This window comes from Marmota marmota, unplaced genomic scaffold (assembly GCF_001458135.2).
Source record: "Marmota marmota marmota unplaced genomic scaffold, marMar, whole genome shotgun sequence".
NCBI lineage: Eukaryota > Metazoa > Chordata > Mammalia > Rodentia > Sciuridae > Marmota > Marmota marmota.
The window spans coordinates 36,016,117-36,033,081 of record NW_026000057.1 but is presented as its reverse complement, the minus strand read 5'-3'; the positions used below and the strand labels follow the sequence as shown (position 1 = coordinate 36,033,081).

The window sequence follows — 16,965 nt, the reverse complement described above, 5'->3', positions numbered from 1 at the left end:
ACTGGAAGCTTAGAAAATGACATAAAGATGACACAGAGGTATGAAACTTCCTGGCCATCTTAATGTAAGTAGGATGCTGGTAAAATGACTAAAGAGTAGGATGCAAGGGAAGGATATCAGGACTGAGAGATAGTGATGGTGATAAAAACTGGTGAGAATATATGGAGTACTGTTTACAGGGAACATTGCATGACATGTGGAAGAATTTGGGCTTTATTCTCTCTGCAATTGAAATGCTTTAAGCAAAAAAAAAAAAAAAGTAGACTATTTTAGAAAAATGATTCTGACAGTAGTAAGGAAGATGATTTGGACACCTCTAAAATGCTGTGTTCCAAGCAACGGAAAAAGAGCTGCACGTGGATAAGTTCAAGAATATGGTAAAACAGTTTCTGTTGAATTTAACTCTGGATCAAAATAAATTCCATGGAAAAAAAAAAAAAATCCTGAGAGATTTGTAATGTTTTAGATGGATTTCACACATTCTCTCTTTCTAGTAACATTTTATCCTTACTTAGTTTTTTAGGCTGCAAATGATACTACTTATGAACAATCCTTAAGCGTGGATTTCTCAAAGGCAAGAAACCAGAGAATATTCATTTGAATATAGGCATAAGGAAGGGTTCATTTCTTCACCCACACAGATTTTTGTTGCCCCTGCCAGGCAAGGGTCTGCTCCTTTGCCATCTCAGAAGAAGCCATATTTTTGGCCTGAAGCTTATACAATGTGGGGAGGCCGCCCTTTTTTCAAAAGAGGATATTAATTATAGTACTGAATTGAGCTATTAAAGACTGTTTAGAGGAGCTGGGGTTGTGGCTCAGCGGTAGAGCGCTCACCTAGCATATGCGAGGCTCTGGATTCCATCCTCAGCACTACATAAAAATAAATAAAATAAAGGTATTGTGCCCAACTACAAATAAAGAATAAATTTTTTTAAGAGAGAGAGAATTTTTTAATATTTATTTTTTAGTTTTCAGCGGACACAACATCTTTGTTTGTATGTGGTGCTGAGGATCGAACCGGGCCGCACGCATGCCAGGCAAGCGCGCTAACACTTGAGCCACATCCCCAGCCCAGAATAAATATGTTTTAAAAAGGAAGATCATTTAGAATGAACAAAGAGATCACAACAAATTACAAAATGGAGAAATACCATAACTTTGTTAATTAAAATCTAACACATCTCTCAAGATATTTTTCTTAATGTTTTGGCTTCATACTTACCTTGCAATGTGACAATAATGTCCATTAGTTCTTATAGAGAAAATAGTAATCAGTCTTTCCACTGGCAGGGTTGATTGAATTTTTACTTTTGATAGTAGCAATGCATAAAGAATGATTTTTTACACAGTTGTATTTATTGTGGTGCTTCAGGTTTGCTTCCTATAAACACACAAATGTATTTTGTTAAATTCCTATCAAAAAAAGGAGAAAGTGTTATTAGTGTATTTTAACTATATATGTGGCATTATTAAATATATTTCTGAAAGGAAAATACTTCTCCTTTGACAAAGGTACTCAAAAAAGTCAAATTCTTGATTTACTGTTTTGTATGTTTAGTATGTGGAAGAATTTTTCATAGTCTGATTTTGGGCTGTGTACATTTCAACCATGTTTGTCCTATGCTACCCATTAGTTTCCAGTGTTGGAACACATTCATTTTGCATTGTATCCCCTGTACCTGCATAGAGGGTAGTGAAATTACTACCAGAAACCATTTCTAGAGTTGGCAATAACTTAACTAAAATGTTAAAGATAAATAAAGGCAGATACTAGATAAAGTAGTGAGAATAAGAGAAATAGTCCAGTGAGATCTGAACTCACTTTTGGATTATACAGAAGTAATTGAGTGTTTAAAGGCAGAATGAACTGAATAAGCAGCAGCTTAATGGAGTTAGATAAAAACGAAATTACAAAACAGGGCGCATGTAGGTTGATTCATGTGAAATCCATAGGGTTTGCTAATTCATGCTTATTAGGCTCCTACCTTCCCATTGGATACAGGAAGACAGGGCCTCTTTCTTCAGGTGCCAATTGGAACTAACAGTAAATTCTTTTGGCATCCTTGTGTTCTCACAGGCAAGCACTTTAAGAAAGGCTAGTGTTGTCCTAGGGATGTGGTCTTAAGCTATTGTAAACTGTTAATTTTTTGTCAAGGCTGTATAGGCCAAATTTAAAATTAAGTTGCTAAGGAGCTAGGCTTCAGTTTGGTGACAAAGAAAATCATTGTCAGTACTCGTAAGTTATTTCAAACGTAGATATCTGCCATTACACCAAACTGAATGTATCTCTATCTTACTCTGAGTTGTATCTTACATTGTCCACAGCAACTGTGACATTTCCCAACACAAAAGGAAATACAAAAATGGAAGGAAAGTTGGTATAGAAAAAGACAGTCTTTATTTACTTCAGTAAAACATTATCAAGTATGGATAGATTGTCCTTCACATGATGGAATTAGAGAGTCTTCAAACTGAGAGTCAAGAAGGATAAGAGAGGAGTTAAGTGACTGTATATAGGTATAACCCCAACTACTGCCCCACTCCCTAACAACATAGTCAATTCCCAGAAGGATGTCAATAGGTAATTGAGAATATGAAAGAATTTCCTAGAGAAACTGTATTTCCCCTGAAAGAGAAATAGCTTACTTAAGGGTTCTCTAACAAAATAACTACTCCCCACTTTCCCCTTTAATGAACGCTCAGTTACCAAACCCAGCTCATATGTACAAAACATCCAATCTGAAAAAAGGAATATCCTCAAAAAGGTAAATATAAAAAGATATTACAAGTATGAACGATCAGGAAGTTTTTTAAGAAACAGAACATTTTTTTTATTTCATTTCAAAATACTCAATTCTAGATACTATGCATAGCCAAACCATCATTCAAAGGCAGGATAAAGATATAAAAGACATGCAAAGTTTACAAATAAGTTTCCTCCTATGCACTCTTTCTTGTATACTACTAGAAAATATGATCCATCAAAATGATGAAATAAATCAAGAAAGAAAATATTTTTTTAATTTTTAATCCTCCTCACAGAAATACGGATCATATGTAGAGGAGAGCTGAACAGAACTGGATAATAGTAAAAAGAAGTGCCACTAAAACAACTAATCAATAGATCTAGGAAGCAACTCAGCAGCTGTTAAAGTATAAAAAGAAGGTTTCAATTGAAATGTGTTTTTTTTTTTTTAACCTACCTTTGCCCAAAGGTAAACCTGAGATGTTTTTATCATGCTGAACATAATTCAGTGTTTCTGAGAGACACAGTAGTTATGAAGAAGGATCAAGAAACCAATTTAGATAAGTTATTTCACTTAGAATCTCAAAGTATCTTTGGTTCAAACCTGAGGAACTGTAATTAGGGTACATGCTTTATTCACTATGTGCTATACAAATAATTATGATGTAGGAGAGAAAATAGTAGTATCAGAAGAGAGGTAAGAATAATTGCAACTGCAATATACAGTTCACAAAATATTTTTGCTATATTTAGATTATGACAAAGTACTTTGGAAGGATTTGGGAATGGAGAGGTAACTTGGGCCAGGTGAATGGAGAATATGGTATATGCCAGTACTGACCATCAGGGTGGAATTAAAACTTCCCCAGTAAATTTTCAAGATTTACTGTAAACTGTTTATGGTGTTAGTAGGATATTTTGGAATGAGATACAAATTGGCATTTTCCATTGGGAAATGGAAAATGATCTGGACCATTGACTTGATTTCAACATTTTGCTCGGTAGACAGATGGGTCAAACTGATTTGAATACTGCAGATGCAAAATCTATGAACTGAAATTCTTTTAGGATTAAGCAGAGCAAAAAGACAAATTTAGATGACTAAGAGCTTTTTCTCTTCAGCTAATAAATTTTTATAGTAACTATTTTAATTGAGAGTTTTCTAAAATAAATTGAGTATATCTGTTTCTTCTTAAGCAGAGTAGAGAAAAATAACTTTGATTTTTATATTTTTCTTCTGGTTGGTGTTTGTATCCTTTTCCTTGTGGAATATCAGGTTAATTATGTTATAGAGCTTTTTAAAAAAAATACACTTCACTGTGTTAGCCATTGCTCATATAATACACTCAAATTTCAAATCTTGTTTTAACTGTTTTGTAGAATTTTTTGATAGAAATAGCATGTAGAATGATGAAATCTGACCTCTTTGTGTAGCCATTAGTAGAAACAGCTGTGAGATTGGCAGAAATCACTTAATAGCAGATATAGGAATGCTTAATTGAGTAACTGATCTTTTCAGACGTGCTGGTCATATTCCAAATCTAAATGAATTGGGAAATAACAAAATATGCCTATAACCCCTCAGTAACTTCAGACATTCCACCCATAGTAGAACACAAAATAAGTCTGTTTCCCTATGTTTTCTTAGCTTTTTCATCTTCAATAAAAATGGTAGAAAGATTACAATACCCATCTTTAGGCATCATTGAAAGAATTAAACAAACTAAATGAAAAATACACAAAGCTTATTGCATAGTAGATGCTCAGAGTCATTTTTCCCTTCCCTTTGCTAAAGGTTCTCTACCTTATGATGGCAAATAACTAAATGCATGACTAGTGTTCTATATCAGTCTTCTTGTTGCTCTGACAAAATAGCTGAGATAAATAAAGAGTAAAGATTTATTTTGGCTCACAGCTTCATGGTCACTAAGCCCTCTTGCCCTTGGGCATGTGGCAAGGTACTTCATGGCAACTGAGACACAAAAGAGAGTGGAAGAAAGGAACCAGGATTCTAATATACCCTCAGAGATCCTGTCCCCAGTGACCCAACTTCCTCCAACTCGGCCTCAAACAGAAGTGTGACTTACCATTGTTCTAGGCATCCCTCAATCCAGTCACAGTGACAACCAAGATTAAGCCCTACACACAGCACCCTCCATGTATACTAAGTGCCTATTTCCTTTTTCCCTTACAAGGCTTTTATTTCAAAAACAGAAATAGGAAACTTGTCCCTTTGCAATTTTAAACATAGTTATTTCCATTGCCTTTCTGAGCTGACACACTTGGAATTTTGCAGAAGAAATAAGTATATATGCCATTTGCTTGGTTTATTTAAAATTAATTTATTCTAATAGGTATATATGACAGCAGAATGCATTTTGATTCATTGTATACAATTGGAACACAAAATTGCATTTCTCTGTATGTGATGTAGCGTCGCACGATATGTGCAGTCGTACATGCAGTCATACATGTACCTAGGGTAAGGATGTCCATCTCATTCCATCTCATTCCACCATCTTTTCTGCCCCCATGCCCCCTCTCCTCTCTTCCCTTTGCCCAATCACAGTTCCTCCACTTTTCCCATGCCTTGCCTCATTATGGATCAGCATCCACTTATCAGAGAGAACATTTGGCCTTTGGTTTCTTGGGATTGGCTTAGCATGATATTCTCTAACTCCGTCCATTCACCTGCAAATGCCATAATTTTATTCTATTTTAATGTGGAGTAATATCCCATGTGTTTATATACCACAGTTTCTTTATCCATTCATCTATTGAATGGCATCTAGGTTGATTGCACAGTTTAGCTATTGTGAATTGAGCTGCTATAAACATTGATGTGGCTGTGTTACTATAGTATGCTGATTTTAAGTTCTTTGACTATAGACCAAGGAGTGGGATAGCTGAGTCAAATGGTGGTTCCATTCTAATTCCTAAGGAATCTCTATACTGCTTCCCAGATTGGTTATACCAATTGCAGTCCTACCAGCAGTGTATGAGTGTGCCTTTAACCCCAGTCCTTACCAATACTTATTGTTGTTTGTATTCTTGATAACAGGCATTCTGACTGTGTGAGATGAAATCTTAGCTTTTATTTGCATTTCTCTAATTACTAGAGATGTTGAACATTTTCTCATATATTTGTTGATCGATTGTATATCTTCTGCGAAGTGTCTGTTCAGCTCCTTATTCCATTTATTGATTGTATTGTTTGTGGGTATTTTGTTTTTTGGGTTTTTTCTTTTTTCTTTTTTTTGGTGTTAAATTTTTTGAGTTCTTTATATATCTTGGAAATTAGTGCTCTATTTGACATGCGTGTAGCAAAAATATGGTCCCAAAATGTAGGCTCTCTCTTGAAATCATTGATTGTTTCTTTTGCCGAGAAGAAGCTTTTTAGTTTGAATCCATCCCATTTATTGATTCTTGATTTTATTTCTTGTGCTTTAGGAGTCTTGTTGAAGAAGTCAGGGCCTAATCCAACGTGATGAAGATTTGGGCCTACTTTTTTCTCTATTAGGCCCGGAGTCTCTGGTCTAATTCCTAAGTCCTTGATCCACTTTGAGTTGAGTTTTGTGCATGGTGAGATATAAGGTTTAGTTTTATTTTGCTGCATATGGCTTTCCAGTTTTCCCAGCACCATTTGTTGAAGAGACTACCTTTTCTCCATTGTATGTTTTTGGCACCTTTGTCTTGTATGAGATAACTGTATTTATGTGGGTTTGTCTCTGTGTCTTCTATGCTGTACCATTGGTCTATAAGTCTATTTTGGTGCCAATACCATGCTGTTTTTGTTATTATAGCTTTGTAGGGTAGTTTCAGGTCTGATAATGTGATGCCTCCTGCTTCACTCTTCTTGCTAAGGATTGCTTTGGCTAATCTGGGTCTCTTATTTTTCCAAATGAATTTCATTACTGCTTTTTCTATTTCTATAAGGAAGGATGTTGGGATTTTAAGTGGAATCACATTGAATCTGTATAGCACTTTGGGTAATATGACCATTTTGACAATATTAATTTTGCCTATCTAAGAGCATGCAAAATCTTTTCATCTTCTAAGGTCTTCTTCAATTTCTTTCTTTAGTGTTCTGTAGTGCACCATGATCAAGTGGTGTTCATTCCAGAGTTTTGAGGTTGGTTCAGCATATGGAAATCAATAAATAAATTCATCACACCAATACACTTAAAAGATAAGAATTATATGATTTATCAATTGATGCAGAGAAAGTATTTGACAAAATACAGCATCCTTTTATGTTCAAAACACTAGAAAAAACTAGGGATAGTAGGAATGTACCTCAACATTGTAAAAGCTATCTGTCTTAAACCCAAGGCCAACATCATTCTAAATGGAGAAAAATTGGAAGCATTCCCTCTAAAAACTGGATCAAGACAGGGATGCCCTCTTTCACCACTTCTATTGAACTTAATCCTTGAAACTCTAGCCAGAGCAATTAGACAGACAAAAGAAATTAAAGGGATATGGATAGGAAAAGAACTCAAACTTATCATTATTTGCTGAAGTAGCAGGACATAAAACCAATACCCATAAATCAAATGCATTTCTATGAATCAGTTATGAATCTTCTGAAAGAGAAATTAGGAAAACTACCCCATTCACATTAACCTCAAAAAATAAAATAAAATACTTGGGAAACATTTGCTTGTTTTAGGAATACATAGAGTGAAAAACTAACTCATGCTAAATTCCTTCATCTCAGTCAACTTCTTGCACTTCTATCTTTCTGTGAAGTATCCACTTTTCCTACACATATTTCTATACAAACACAGGAATGATTAATTCCTCAGGAATGGAGCTGTGCTGTGGTTTCAATAAAAACACAATAATTTGAAGTTGTAATATACATATTATCTCTGCATGTTTCTATGTTATATTGTCTCTATATCAAAGGGACCTAAATTTCAAATTTGAGATCAGAAAATCTTTTGAGAAAATGTTTCTTTTTTGAAATAATTTAAATCATATGCATTTCAACCTTTCTGCACTAAATTCAGGAAAGTATAAAAAAGGAAAATATCTGACTTGAAATTTTGATAAATTTTGCCTTGATTATTTTATATCTTATTTAATATATGGCAATGAAGCTTTCAGTACACTTCAGTAGAAACTGTGGTGAATCAACATCTGAGTCTTTTGTCTGCCTTATCCCAAATACCAAGCCCCTTCTTCTCTATTTTACTTTCAAAGGTAAAATCATTGTCAGAGTAAATGGATCATAAGAAGACATGTTTTATGTTACTTAAATAATATACCAAAATATACAAACATACATGTATATATGTAGGTAAATCAATAAAACACTCTCATAAAACATGCCTATATACATACATTTACATATACATACAGTACCACCAAATATGTCTACCATTCCAGGAATTGATATGTTGGTTAATATCTATATTTTTTACTAGCACCTTTTCTAATTAGTTATCTGCTTAGCTATATTCACATATATACATTTAGGAAACATGTAGTTTTTTTATATTCACAAACCTATCCAAATTCTGTTTGCTCTTTAATTTTCTGTCTAGAAATTGACATTGAACGCTGTGTACGAGAATCAATCAACCTATTTTGTTGGACGCCTAAAAGTGCTACTTATAGACAGCATGCTCAACCTCCAAAACCAACTTCTGACAGCAGTGGAGTCAGAAGTTCACCATATTTTTCAGCTGAATGTGTAGAGCCTCCAAAAACAGATCTGGTATGTATTTGCAGATTGAAATTACAAACTCTAAAAGAAGATGTATGCAAAAGTAATATATCCTGGTATTATTATTGCTCTTAATATTGTTATTTATATCCTTTTTAATGGAGCTATTTTCTAATATATGATTGCATTCACACAGATATTTCAAAAAAATCTCTATTTAGACATTACAGTTAAGAAACTTATTTTACACATTATTTCATATTTTATTTTCTATGCAATCACAGTATCTGTGTATGCATCAAGTTTATGTGTAATAAGAGATACCAGAAGCAAAGGAAGAATTGTTAATAGGAATTTATTTGTTGGTTGATAAAAGAGATAACATTTTGAAAAACTGTTTTTCAGGTTTTTCTATATTGTCCTTCTTATAAAACACAATTTATAAATATGATGAATGTAGCTTTCAGTTATAATTATTCATATGTTCCAAATGTTCTATTACCACAATATATTAATTATTTCCATAAAATCAAATTTCAATTACATATATTGTTTTATGATCCTTTAATATACTTAATAGAGTAGACTTTAACGTAAAATTTTATATTCTAATAATAAACACTTTCCAATTTTTTTAAATTTATTTTTATTTTTATTGGTATACTATAATTATACATAATAGTGGGATTTATTATGGCATGTTTGTACATGTATGTACCATAATTTTATCAGTCTCATTTCCCAGTACCTTCCCATTCCCTCCCCTCCTTCCTTCACCTGATCTTCTTGTTCTAGTCTACTGAATCTCCTTTCTATTATTACTTTTACTTTAATTAGTACATAATAATTACACAGTCTGTGTCTATATAAATATACACACATACATATATATGTACATGTATATACATATGCAGGAATCACTAGTGTGTTTGTATCTTGGTAGCACAATTTGGTAGATTTCATTCCTCAGCACTTCCCTATATCCTCCTGTCCTCCTTCTCTCTGGATCCCTTTCCTCTGTTTCTGGCCTTCTCTTTTCTTGAGATTGTCCCCTTTTTTTGATGCCTTCCCCTACCTCTACCCCTGAAACATCCCTATAGGAGTGAAAACATTTGACTTTCTGAGTCTGGCTTAAACATGATGTTTTCCAGTTTCATCTATTTATCCACAAATGACATAATTACATACTTTATAGCTGATTGACTCTCCATTGTATATGTAAACCACATTTTCTTTATTCATTCATCTCTTGACAGGCACCTAGGCTAGTTACATAATTTGGCTACTGTGAATGCTGCTGTTATAAACTTGGTATGCATGTATCTCTACAGTATGTTGATTTTGATTCTTGGGGACAATAGCTGAGTAATAAGGTGGTTCCATTCCTAGTCTTACTGCTTTCAAAGTAGTTGTGCTGATTTGTAGTCCCACTAACATTATATACCTTTTACTCTACTTCCTTACCAGCAATTGTCATTATTTATGTTCTTGATGATTGTCGTCCTAACTGGAGGAGGAATATCTGTTTTTATGCCAATACATGCTATTTTATTACTACAACTTTGTAGTATAATTTGAGATCAAGTGTTTTGATGCCTCTAATCTCACTCTTACTACTCAGGATTGTTTGGGCTATTCTGTCTTTTTTTCTCCCATATGAATTCTTGAACAATTTTTCTAGTTCTGTTTATGAAAAATGTCATTGAAATTTTCATGGGGATTGCATTGAAACTATAGATTGCTTTTATAATATGGCCATTTTGACAATATTATATCTGTCTATCCAAGAATATGGAAATCCTTCCATCTTCCAAGGTCATCTTCAATTTCTTTCTTCAGTGTTCTATAATTGTCATTATAGAGGCCTTTTAGAATTATTTTATGGTGGGGGTGGCTATTGTGAATGGAATTATTTTTCTGATTTCTTTCTCAGCAGATGCATCATTGGAATATAAGAAAGCTATTGATTTTCATATATTGATCTTTTGTCATTATAATTTGCTAAATTTGTTACTTATTAGAAGTGTTTTGGGGGGAGGGGTCTTCTAAGTATAGTATCATGTCATCAGCAGACAGATATTTTCAGTTCTTCTCCTATTTGTAATCCTTAAATTTCCATCTCTTGCCTGATTACTCTGACTAGAGTTTTAAGAACTATATTGAGTAGGAGTGGTAAGAGTGGACACTCTGGTCTTCTCCAGATTTCAGAGGAAAGCTTTTAGTTTTTCCCCATTCACTGTGATTTGGGCATGGGGTTTGTTATCTATAACCTTTATGATGTTAAGGTATCATTTCTTCCATCTCTAGTTTATTCAGTATTTTTTAAAAATATTTATTTATTTATGTATCTTTAGTTTTAGGTGGATACATTAGTTTGTTTTTATGTGGTGCTGAGGTTCGAACCCAGTGCCTCGTGCATGCTAGGTGTGCACTCTACCACTGAGCCACCACTCCAGCTATTCAGTATTTTTAACGGAAGTATTTTTAATGGAAGCCATATTTTGTTAAAGGATTTTCTGCATGTATTGAGATGATCATGTGATCTTTGCCCTTAATTCTAAATTATGTCATATATCTTATTTATCAATTTGTATATGTTCAACCAACCTTGTATTCCTGGGATGAATCCAGCTTGGTCATGATGTATAATCTTCATAATGTATTTTTGAATAGCTACTATTTTATTAAGGATTTTTTGCATCTATGTTCATCAGAGATCTTGGTCTATAGTTTACTTTCCTTGATGTATATTTATCTGGTTTTGCTATCAGGGTGATACTGGCTTTGTAGAACAAATTTGGGAGTGTTCTTGAATTTCTATTCATGAAATAATTTGAAGAGGCTATCTGGTTGTAGGCTTTTCGTTGTTAGAAAGTTTATTATTACTGCTTCAGTCTCATTACTTGATATTGGTTGTTTAGGTTTTCTGATTCTCTTGGTTCACTTTGGGTGGGTAATATGTTTCTAGAAATTTGTGAATATCTTAGATTTCCCAATTTATTGGAATATATATTATATATTATATGCAGTAAACATTGATGTGGCTGCGTCACTGTAGTATGGTGATTTTAAATCCTTTGGGTATAAACTGAGGAGCGGGATAGCTCTGTCAAATGATATTCCATTCCAAGTTTTTAAGGAATCTCCGTACTGCTTTCCATATTGGTTGCACCAATTTGTAGTCCCACCTGCAATTTATGAGTGTGCCTTTTCCCCCACATCTCACCATCACTTAATGTTGCTTGTATTCTTGATAACTGCCATTCTGACTGGAGTGAGATGAAATTTTAGAGTAGTTTTGATTTGTATTCTCTATTGCTAGAGATGTTGAACATTTTTTTAAGTATTTGTTGATTGATCATATATCTTCTTCTGAGAAGTGTCTGTTCGGTTCCTTAGCCTGTTTATTGATTGAGTTATTTCTTTTTTTTTTTTTTTTTTTAGTGTTTTTTGAGTTCTTTATATATCCTGGAGATTATTACTCTATTCGTTGTGCATGTGGTAAAAATTTGCCCCCATTCTGTAGGCTTTGTATTCACCTCATTGATTATTTGTTTTGCTGAGAAGAAGTTTTCCACCTTGAAACCATCTCATTTATTGATTCTTGTTAAAAAAAAAAAGGGGGGGGGGGCTAATTCAACATGATAAAGATTTGAGCCTATTTTTTCCTCTATTAGGCCCAGAGTCTCTGGTCTATTTCCTAAGTCCTTGATCCACTTTGAGTTGAGTTTTGTGTATGGTGAGATATAATCGGGTTTAGTGTTTAGTTATCTTTTGCTACCTATGGCTTTCCAGTTTTCTTAGCACCATTTGTTAAAGAGGCTGTCTTTTCTCCATTGTATGTTTTTGGCACCTTTGTCTAGTATGAGATAACTGTATTTATGTGGGCTTGTCTCTGTGTCTTCTATACTGTATCATTGGTCTACAAGTCTATTTTGGTACCAATACTATGCCATTTTTGTTTACTTTTGCTCTGTAGTATAGTTTAAGCTCTAGTATTGTGTATCACTATTCTTGATTGATTTAGGAATTTTTTTTATTTCTCATTTCTCCTATAATCCACTTCTTTCAAAAGAGTATTATTATTCAATTTCCACATGTTTATATAGTTTCTATGATTTTTCTTGTTATCAATTTCTAATTTTATTCCATATGATTTGATAAGATGCAAAGGATTTTATCAGTTTTTTTGAATTTGCTAAGACTTACTTAGTGACCTAAAACATGGTCTGTTTGGGAAATGGTTCTATGAGCTTCTGAGAAGAAAATGAATTTGACTGTTGTTGGATGAAATATTCTATAGATGTCTATTAAATTTATTTGATTTATAGTAATATTTAGGTCAGAAGCATCTTTATTGGTTTTATGTCTGTATGACCTGTCTATTGGTGAGAGGTGGGTGTTGCAAACAGTGTTAATCCGAGACTTAACCTGAAGAACTGTGTTTTATGTACTTACATACACCCAACATTTTGGGCATATATATGTAATGTAATTACAGCTTCTTGTGGTATTATTCCCTTTACTACTATGTAGTAACCTTCGTTATCTCTTCTGATTAATTTTTGCTTGAAATCTTGTTGTTGTTCAGCATGAGAATAGCTACTCCTGCTTATTTTTAGACTCCATTTGAATGAAATATCTTTTTCAATTTTGTTATTTTCAGTCTATTGGATGTCTTTACCTTAAGGTGAGTTGTAAAAAGCATGTAATTGAGTCTTGTTTGTTGTTGTTGTTGTTGTTTAATTCACTTTGCCAATCTATGTCTTTTAATTGGAGATTTGAGACTCTTTACATTTAGAGTTATTATTTCCTATCTTTTTGGTTTGTTTCATTATTTAATTTGGTTTTAATTTTCATTTATTTAACTCCTCTTCTAGTGAGCTTCATCTATTTGGGAGCTCTGGGATTTGTTTTTGAATTTTTCTCTGTGTGATATTCCTTGAGGTATTTTCTATAGTGCTAACTTAGTAGTCATATATTCTTTTAATTTATCCTTTTCTTGGAAAGCTATTATTTCTTCTTTAATTCAGAAAGATAGCTTTTGGTTGATAATTGTTTTTGTTCAGAGCTTCAGTTATCTCATTTCAAGCTTTCTTGAATTTCAGAATATGATCTGAGAACTCACAAGTTGTCTTATTAGTTTACCTCTAAATGTTACCTGATGCTGTTCATCTTGTAGTTTTTATTGTTTGATTATTCTTATTCTCTGTTAGTCATTTTGATTATCATGTGTCTTAGAGAGGTTTTTTTGGTTTTGTTTCATTTCGTTTTTATTTAGTCAATTTCAGGGTCTGTATGCAACTTTTATGTGGATATCCATCTCATTCCTCAGACTTAAAAAAATTTTCTGCTATTCTTATTATAAAAGGTTCTAAATGCCATTGTCCTATATATGTATGCCCTCTTTAATCCCAGTGACTTAAGTTTGGTCTCTCAGTGTTGTCTCAGAGTTCTTGTGTATTCTGATCATTGTCCTTTTTTTTTTCCTCCTCCTTCTTTATTTCTTACCAAGTGTTCAAGTTCATATATCCTGTCTTTGAGTCCTGAAGTTCAGTTTTCTATACAATCTAATCTGTTAATGATCCTTTCATCGGAATTTTTATTGAATTTATTGTGTCTTTTATTTATCAACCTTTTGCAGTCTTTCCTGGAAGTTTTATCCCCTTCAATATCTGTGACTTCTTTGGGGGAAGATTATAAATTTGGGAGAGAGACTTGTTTGCCTGTTGCTTCATGTTTTCAGAACTCTTATACTTGTACATCTGTTGAGATGGATTACACTTTTTTTTTATGAGGTGGTCCTTTTGTGTAGTTATCTCTTTTTTAAAAGTGCTATGTTGTTGGTATATTAATTAGAGGAAAAACTGAGGTAGGAAGGTAAAAAATTGTTTTAAATATTCAAAACATATACAAAGGAAAAGCAGAGAGGTAGCCAGTGACAGTTATAAATAAAGAGGAGATAACATTAAAAAAAGAGATTAAGAGAATTTAGCTATTAGAAGGAGAAGAAAGGAGAAAGCATAAAAAGGGAAATGAAAACAAACAAAACTCAAACAAAATCAAACAACCCAACCCTCCAAAGACAAAACAAAACAACAAATGGGTTAAAATATCTATATCTATATAGTTTTAGATATATCTCCATTAGCCAGTCTGAGTGGCAGGAACACACACACACACACACACACACACACAGAGATACACTAAATAAATAAATAAGATTAAAAGAAAAATATCTAATTAAAAAATGAAGGAATTGTCTTCCCTGTAGCAAAACTGTCAGCAGGGATGGATATTCACTCCCTATGCCAGATTGCCCTCCTTTCTGTTTCTTTTTTGACTATGTTTCCCTTAGAGAGAGCAAGGGCTGGCAGCAATTAAATCCATCCTCTTTGTGTTGTTCACCAAGCTTTGTGCAAGAGTGGCCTAGAAACAAAGCTGGTTGTAATAGCTTTCAGCGTCCCTTCTTACCAGTTTATGGTATGATATAATCAGAAGTACTGACCATTGGAGTTTATCCAAGCAGACTAGATCAATGCACTCTTAGGGCAGGGCTGGTGCAGAGTAAATGGGAAGTTCCAGCAGTTGGGGTTTAGCTTTAATCAGACCTTTGGAACTTTGTTGGGTGGTATATGCTCCAGAGAGGTTAGATCAACACACCCTAGGGCAAAGCAGATGCTGATCTCTGGTGGGCATCTGAATGTCAGGAGCCTCCCAAGAACTCCACTCCTATGGCAGAATAACTAACACTTTATGTTCTTGCTCACGCCACTGCCCGTGAATGTGCTCTTCCCAGGACTGGCCTTCAAGAACAATCATGCCTACCTGTTCAGCTTTTGGATCCTCATTGACTGGTCCTGTGAGCCACCAGGACCCAAAGCAAAAGCAAGTCACACTCCCCTCTATTCCCTAACCTGAATCACTCTGTACACAATCTTCTGTGTGCCCACTTCATTTGTGTCCCACCAGTCAGACTCTAGGCCATACATCAGGGACTTGCTGGGACAGAATGACAACACCTGCTATGATTTTTCAGGGTCCCACAGCAGCAAGCACTCATCCAACATGGCCACTTCAAGGTGCCTCCCCTTCTCAGCTCTCTATTAGCCAGCCTAGAAATAGAGCACTTGTCAAACACCAGTTCACTGCACAGTCTCTGGTTCAGCTAAGTTCAGACTGTTTCTCTGTTCCATAGGTTCTCACGTGCCACATTTGGTCACTGTATTTCTTTTTCTCCCTGTGTTACCTTTCCACTGGCACCAAAGGCCTGGCTCCAATATGCTCTTTCTTGTCCTCTCTTCAGAGCACCTGAATTTCTGTTTCTCTACAATTATCTTACTATCCAATATGGAATTTCAGTGAGTTGTCCTTGTCACCTACCTCACTGACAAGCAGGATTTCTGCTGCTTAAATCCCAAGCCACAGAGCCTCTAATCCTCCATCTTTCCTTCCTTCCAATTTTATTTAATGTATGTTAATCAATAGATTTTATGGGTAATTTTTTTCTAATTAGGTGTTTTGCAATAATTCACACTTTTTACCTCTTTATATTCTGATTTTTCATGTTTTTTAATGTGTGAATACATCCATGTTTTCACATTTTCTATCACAAATTATATTTGTTAAATACACTTATTAATATGGCTCAGTTCTTCATTTCATACAAAGAAATTTTAGCTGTTACGATCTCTTCTTCCAGAAATCTGGATGATAAAGAGGAAAACACCTCCATGAATACACAGAAGTAAGATTACAATAAATTTCAAAAAAAAAAAAACTTACTGAGAAATAAGAATAAGAACCTAGTAAATAAACATTTGCATTATAGTTTCCCAAAAGCAGAATAGGCCTCTCCAGGAGAAATAAGTTTTGAAACACTAGTAAGAGTCCATCAGAAGACATTATTACCATATAGTTGATTTTGGTGTGAAAACTCACTTGTCAGCTAAGGGTTATTCTAGATGACCTATATGATAGCTTGAAACTTGGAAATGCAGCAGTTTTAAATAAGAGCTTACAGTTTTCAAATTCAAAATTGTACCCCTTTATTACACAATAACATAAATTAGAAAGCCATTGGCCTTATTTTTTAAGGAATTATTATGGCATATGATGAGGGGGAGAAGAATAAGCATAAAAATTTAAATGAAATTGGGAGTTTGAGATTTTGAGTAAAAGTACAAGAGAATTAATAACTACTGAATAATTTGGTGTCTACCAGAAAATATACTTGATTAATGTAGATATGTCACTTAATCCTCACACAAACCATTAGAGAAAGTACGATAATTCCTATTTTCTTTTTTTTTTTTTTTTTTTTTTTTTTAATTTTTTTTATTGTGGGTTGTTCAAAACATTACAAATTTCTTGACATATCATATTCCACACTTTGATTCAAGTGGGTTATGAACTCCCCCCCTCACCCCATACACAGATAGCAGAATCACATCAGTTTCACATCCATTGATTTACAAATTGCCATCCTAGTGTCTGTTGTGCTCCGCTGCCTTTCCCATCCTCCACCCTCCCCCCTCCCCACCTC

General features: G+C 34.0%; 1 protein-coding gene across 7 annotated transcripts in view; it reads left to right on the top strand.

The window, feature by feature from the left end:
- The window catches only part of Tbck (TBC1 domain containing kinase), a 242,881-nt gene that overhangs the window by 132,992 nt on the left and 92,924 nt on the right, over window positions 1–16,965 (top strand). For 6 of the 7 annotated variants that reach the window (XM_048813691.1, XM_015484618.2, XM_048813689.1 and 3 more), the window contains one exon: window positions 8,299–8,471. The exons of the other annotated variant lie outside the window; for it this stretch is intronic. In XM_048813691.1, the coding sequence (XP_048669648.1) occupies window positions 8,299–8,471 (173 nt within the window). The remainder of the gene's footprint in view (window positions 1–8,298; window positions 8,472–16,965) is intronic. 7 annotated transcript variants of the gene reach the window in all.